The 6,959-nt window shown below is 33.9% G+C and overlaps 2 protein-coding genes across 2 annotated transcripts; one reads left to right on the plus strand and one right to left on the minus strand.

Annotated features, from left to right (window-relative positions):
• LOC148605096 (uncharacterized) lies at window positions 1-4,164 on the minus strand. The gene is made up of 2 exons (XM_088548970.1): window positions 4,040-4,164; window positions 1-1,998 (listed from the first exon to the last, which is right to left on the minus strand). Exons 1-2 carry the CDS (start codon window positions 4,151-4,153, stop codon window positions 109-111), a joined length of 2,004 nt encoding a protein of 667 aa, XP_088405096.1. The 5' UTR covers window positions 4,154-4,164; the 3' UTR covers window positions 1-108.
• A 69-nt stretch (window positions 4,165-4,233) lies between these two features.
• Window positions 4,234-6,457, plus strand: LOC148605097 (exosome complex component RRP41-like). Its single transcript, XM_088548980.1, has 2 exons — window positions 4,234-4,363; window positions 5,744-6,457. The coding sequence occupies exons 1-2, from the start codon at window positions 4,276-4,278 to the stop codon at window positions 6,397-6,399; spliced, it is 744 nt and encodes a 247-aa protein (XP_088405106.1). The 5' UTR covers window positions 4,234-4,275; the 3' UTR covers window positions 6,400-6,457.
• Window positions 6,458-6,959: the final 502 nt, after the last annotated feature.

Here is a 6,959-nt window from a genome sequence, read left to right on the forward strand (position 1 = left end):
TTATGGACTCAAATTGTATCTCTCTTTTTTTAATTTGGCTATTTAGAACTATGTACTTCATTCACAATGAAATATTTACAAACTTATTATCACATATTCACAAACTTATCACACTAAAAATCCATCACAAAAAGTACAGTGTGACACATGCATGTCAAGCCATGAGAGCAACTGTACTTCCTCCTTGTCTGTAGCCACAGAATAACACACACTACACTTTCTTACAGTGTACATGCATGGCAAAGTTGTTTGACAACACATTCCAAAAACATGGCCATCAGAACACTTGTATAGATTGTCCTCAATTTGGAATTCATTTTCACATATACAACATGTAAATTTATGATTTAAGTTGCTTAAAACAGCTTTGATTTTCTTTACCGTTAGTCCAAGAGGAGTAAGTTTAATCATTTCTACTTTCTTTTCCATCCAATTTACCATGGATAAAAGAACTATCAAATCATTATTTTTTAAACTGGATTTTGACTCAATAACTTTGTTTAAACACACACTTATGTGCTTGCAAAGTAGAATGTCTGTTATTTTGCAGATATTACGTTCAGACAAAAGCAGTTCCTCAGTTTTGTTCTTCTCTAATCGTGGAATGCGAACCTGAACAGCTAATAGAAAGTACCGAAGAATCTGAAGGTTTTTGGATGGGAACTCGAACCATTTTTTCTCTTTGCTAAAAAGATCATTAACTTCAGGCAAAGGATTTTTTCCTTCCCAGAGATATTCTCTGAAAACTTCTAAACATTCAGGAATTTTGTTTAAACTTAAGTCATTAAGGAGGTACTTCTTCAATTTTCTTTCATGGCTTTCTGTATCCATTGGTAGGATTTGAACTTCCAGTGTTCCAGGTCTAAGCTGTCTGTCATCACTCACACATGATGGCTTGAAAGCTGCTACACTGAATAAGCCATAATGTGACCATGCCACACCAAAACAAGCCCACGTGGTCTGGATATCACCACCACAGTGCTTGTAATCTACCGGTGTCCAATTGCTTGATGTTCCTTTCGAGTACTTAAGAATTGTTCCATCAGAACTGCTTAGAAGAAACTGTCCATCATTGTAACTCAGCCCTGATGCATAACAGTTGTAATCTCCTGTTGTGTGAGATGAAGAAAAGAGACGTAAGATTTTGTAAACTACTTCAACTTCAAAAGTCATTATAAACACTTCCTTAGTCGCCAGCACTGTCAATTTATCATCATCTACACCATGTGCATTGACAGTAGTGACTTTCATGTTATCTGATTGGTCAAACAAATTTATCGTTGTTGTTTTACTTGGGATATTAATGTTAACAGAAATGGCTTGAACAATGCCAGAGTCGAATCCAACAACGCAACATGCAACATTACTTGTTAAGAGCTTATTGCACCATCCCATAGCAGAAGGCATCCCTGAGCCTAACTTAATAACGGTTATCATGCTACAGTCATTTACTCCACTACAAGGGAATTTTATTTTCCATAATACTACATCACCATTATACATTCCTACAGACAGTATTGAAAACTGAATATTTTTGACAGATACTACTGGTGACCAGGCCAATTCAACAGCCGAAATTCTATAGGCAGTTTCTTTAACACAAACAAAGGTTAAATCTTCTAATTTCACTTTTTCTGCATAAATTGATGATAACTCTGCGAGTACCTCAAAGTTAGAGTTTCCTAACCCTGTGTAGTATAAGCTAAGTCTATGGTCTAATGTCAACCCAGCCAAAATACATTTTCCATCAACATCTCCTCCTCGAGGTGACCATTTTGCATATCTGAAGTTCACAAATGAAATTGAACTTATGGTAATAGGACAAATTGTTTTGTCCAGTGCTAACTCTTGCGCCTGGTTAGCTGTAGATTCTTTAATCAATCTTTCATACTGTGCAATGGTTAAACCAAGCATATTATTAACCTCTAACGGACATGGTACAACTGATTGATGAAAAATTGGTTTGGAATCTACTGCTGTTGGCGACCATTGCAGAGTCTGTAATGATAAGAATAAATTATATTCAATAATCATTGATTCATGTTAAGTAAGTGTTCCAGCTAGGATTTCATAAGGGCAAGGTGCTAATCCTTAAAGTGCACATTTTCAATGCAAACTTACAGAAAACAGGCCTAGAGAAAGGTATAATGAATGACGAAAAATGAAGATTTACTGGACAAAAATAAAAAAGAGCTTCACAGAATGCAGCATAATACAACTAGAGCATGTCATACTCTGTTTATTTAGACAAGTGTGGACACATTACCTTCTGACACACCTAAGCAGTTCATTATGAACCAACAACATGTATTGGGCACAAAATTTGAAATTCAAATGAAAATTTTCATTATCAGACTAATCGTAAAAGTCATTCTTTTGAAGTACATGTAGTGGCCCCTATGCTGCCTTATAATTCAAAAATCATACGATACATTGTATCTGAAATCTTATTGAAAAACACAGGCAGGCATTTTCATAAGGAATCAAAAAAAAAATTCAAAATCAGATCAAAAAATTGAAAATTGAAAAAGGGGATTTTTTTAGCATGGCCTAATTTTGTACTCCTTCAATGGTTAAAGAAAGCCCACCCTGTGAAAAAACTTTAGAAAAAAAAAACAATTTCAAAAGGAACACATTGACATCTATAGCATAAAAATCTGATCAACAATAAACTTTTCCTTTACCATTCTACGACCAAAATGAAATTTTTGGGTTGTATAAAAATAAAAAAAGTCAAAAGAAACCAACATATTTACAAGTATGCATAGAAAATTGCTGAAATGATTCACGTATGTAACCAAAAGTCAAAGTTGTATTAGTTTTTTAACAGGACTGACTTGAATTTCTCATACAATGCGTACATTATTGCAAAATGCAAAACACCTTCATCAACCATAAATTTGATGAAAAGTTCTTGAATTATCCTGTCTGATGTTGTGATTCACTTGAATATCATTTAAAGCCAAAGTTTGTTAGGGGTCATCCATAATTGTCAACCATTTTCCAAAGTGTGCAAAACATACACTTTTTTTAAACGCTCCCCTGAAAAGTTCACATTTTTGTTGCATATCACCATATCTGTTCTTTTTCCTATCAATCGATCATTTTCAAATGCCTGGTATGGAGATCGACAATCAAATTTTATAAACATTTTAGTTCAGACAACAAGTTCTTTAATATGTTTTTCTATTTTAATCGTTGTGTATAGTGAATTGTGAAAATTTAAAAAACCAATGCATTTTAAATTCATAATATATTTTTTCATATGGACAGGAAGCATTGCATGGATCAATAGTTTATTTTCACTCTTTGCAGATCAAATATTTTTTTTTATCTATGGTCTCCAAGCTAACAAAATTGCTGCCTTACATGCATGTAGTACTAAAAAATATTTTATGATTTGACATTATCACCCCTAGACATCTTTTATGCTAGGGCATGGTAGTTGAAATGAAAAGAAGGAACGAATTGTTTGAAACCAATTTTATCATCTGATATGGCATCACAACAGAAAAGTACAGTACATTGATGGGGCTCAAGGGTATAAATGTATGTTTCTTTGGCACTGAACATTTTATTTGGGGGTAGGGGTCTAGGTCTTTTTACAAAAAAATAAACATTCAAAATTTTGTGAATATTTTTTTTTTACTCACCTATTGAAAAAAATTGAAATGATTCTACATTTTCCCCATTACTTAACATGGCAGATTTTTAAATACAAATATTGATTTAGGTTGCTGTTAAAATTTAAATTTTAAAAAATAGCACTTGTGCAGGGAAAAAATTCTTATCCAACAACAAATCCCTGGCCCACCCTGGTTAAAATGGTTGATGTGTTAATAAGTGTCTACAGTATTCACTTGTCTCAATACTCAAGTCAATTAGAAGGCAAATTTAAGTCTTATACTTGTCAAACTAGTTGATGTAAAAAATTCAGGTCTTATCAAGCTGTGCTCTGTGAAGCATTTTCTTAAGTATTTTTCTTTCGACATAACCATGACAAAAGTCGGGTAAAACTATCAACTTTAATGCTCCATACCAACAAAAGAATGCCTCCATCTGTGGCTATGGCTATTGTGCCATCTTCGGACCAATCTAGTGCATTATAACTCGAAATTTCGTGCGGAAAGAGAAATTTCTCTCCTCCCGCCATCTTGGAGGGAATACCGTCATTGAGAGAATATCTGTGATTTGATTGGATACAATATCAACATCAACCAATGAAATTTTATTTAACACTTCGCTAGTGTCATTATTTAGGACGTTAATATCAGCATGGCTGGCTTGAATCTGTTGTCAGATCAAGGCTTTCGGATTGATGGCAGAAGACCTAATGAATTAAGACGAATACAGTGCAAACTAGGTGATTATCTGGAGTAGCTCTTATGTAGAATGATAATCGGGAGATCTATGGGCAAAGGCAATTCTGATAAAAAAATCCACTAACTTGTGACAAAGTATACTTGTACATCTACAGGTACATGTTACTTCTTTCAGTTAAGTTGAATGAATTTTCTGTTTATAAAAATGGAAGCAAAACAGCACACAAAAGATCATAATCAATTGTGTTATGAACTCTGATAAAAAAAAACAGGGGTGACATCAGGTACTCCAGAAGGCAAGAAGGCTAAGCATGTTCTGCTAGTAGTGGCTCCTGTCACATTGCAACTGAGTAAAATCAGATAACTTAAGCACCTGGTTCAGTGAGTTGTCAGTCCAGTAAGATGTGAAACCTAACTGTAGTTTCTTGTCTCATCTGTGAGACAGAAATTTCACATCAGTCAATTGAATTGTGATGAAAAACAGCATAACACGCAGTTCAAGACTGAAGTCTACAAAGTCGCTAATATTCTGTGTTGCTGATTTTGGCTTGCTTTCAACATCCAAAATGGCACAAATGCAATATGCTCTAAAACTGGGTTACTTCCGCTAGAATCTTTGATATAATTACTCTTTTAGTAAACAACTGGTTACCAGGAAGTGCGGGTAAGATTTTCCTTCCACAAGGTTCTCTCATTTTTTAGCAATCTTTGGGTCGCTTATGATATTGATAAGGGAACCACATTAAACAACTGGAAATGGCTATAATACATTTTGTATACATAAATCAGGGCCATGATAATGTATATGACCTATAGTCAATTGTAACAAGCCTGTATCTGAATCCAAAACTGGGTAATGTTCAGTGCTAACCGATCATTTCATCTTTTAAAGCAAACTTCCAGTTCTTATACAAGCAAAAAACACATGTAGAACACGTGTATGATATTTAAGAGGAACATTTTGATCTTGTATGAAGCTACATGTACCAGTACGAAGCTATGAGGGTAAACATGGAGTAGTAATATATACTTATACAAATCATATGTGTATGTATGTACTAAGAGTACTGAAATTATGAGTGCAAGAAGTCGCTAACAGTAATAGTGACTAAAAAATTAATCTGAATTTAGGAGATGAATTTTGCTTTATGATTTATGACACCCCAAAGTGTTAATAATTTTAATGATGTTAAAACTGTAGTCCAAAATACATTTTATACATGTCATGAACTTTGATCTTACATAGCCAAGAATTACATTAAATGCTGAAATATAAAGGCCCTGATCTTATGTTAAAATCATTTTTGCAGCAAGCATAAATTACCCGATAGTGTGCTGAGAGCAAAATTTGGTATGTACACTATACTTTTAAATGTGCACCATTAGTTTATTTAGCTTTTTCTTTTTTAATTTTTTAAAAGGAGTTTTCAAACAAGCAGATGGATCAGCTTACATTGAACAAGGAAACACAAAAGTTTTAGCCACAGTTTATGGACCCCATGAAATAAGGGGAAGCAGGGCTAAGCTTTTACAGGACAGAGTTCTAGTTAATTGTCAGTACAGTATGGCTACATTTAGCACTGGTGAGAGAAAAAGGCGTCCAAGAGGGGACAGAAAATCACAAGAAATGACAATGCATTTGAAGCAAACTTTTGATGCTGCAATCCTTACAAATCTCTACCCAAGATCACAAATAGACATCTTCGTTGAAGTACTCCAGTCTGATGGAGGAAACTATTGTGCAAGTGTGAATGCTGCAACTTTAGCACTGATCGATGCTGGCATTCCAATGAAAGACTTTGTCTGTGCTTGTTCAGCAGGCTTTGTAAATGACAGTCCTATAGCTGATATAAATTATTTAGAAGAATCTTCTGGAGGACCCGAGTTGATTGTAGCCACACTTCCAAAATCAGACCAAATTGTGTTCTTGGAAATGAATTCTCGACTCCATGAAGATAACCTTAGCAAAGTAATAGACATGGCTGTAAAGAGTTGTAAAGATGTGTATACTGTGTTAGATAGAACAGTAAGGGAACATGTCAGTGAAGTCTCAAGCTCCCATGGATGGGATCTTTAAATTACTATTTTTATCGATGTACTAATTTGATGTAAATAAAAACATTATAGTCATTCTATCTGTCAGATTTGTGTACCATATTCTTGCATATATTTAACAGCAAAAAAACAGCCAAAACATGCATCCATGTACTTAGCTTCCCTTTTGCTTTAAAGGTCTGGATACATGTACATGTAAATGTTTTAGAAAAGATTCATGTATAATTATGTTTTCTATGGTTTATTTTTGTTTTAATTTTTTACACCTTGCTTGGTGTTGATGGTAGTCAGTTTTACTGTTATCAAAACAACATCATTACAATATTTAATTACAACATGCATATATTACTGTCATAATATTTGAAACGAAGGCACTAATTGGAATTAGTATGATAGTGTTCAATACTTCCCGAGTTGTTGTCTGCCATCTGCTTATTTCAAAACTTCAAAAATTTTCATAAATAGTGAATTTATGTTGCATCAGTATTCCATCAAATTTAAATGGGGATGATTTAAATGAAGAAACTTCAGTTTTGCAGGTTGTACTTTATGAATTGTGTATCCATTTCCTGTTTATACCTT

Source organism: Perna viridis, chromosome 10 (assembly GCF_037379345.1).
Source record: "Perna viridis isolate PV_CMFRI_1.1 ecotype Kerala chromosome 10, ASM3737934v1, whole genome shotgun sequence".
Lineage (NCBI taxonomy): Eukaryota > Metazoa > Mollusca > Bivalvia > Mytilida > Mytilidae > Perna > Perna viridis.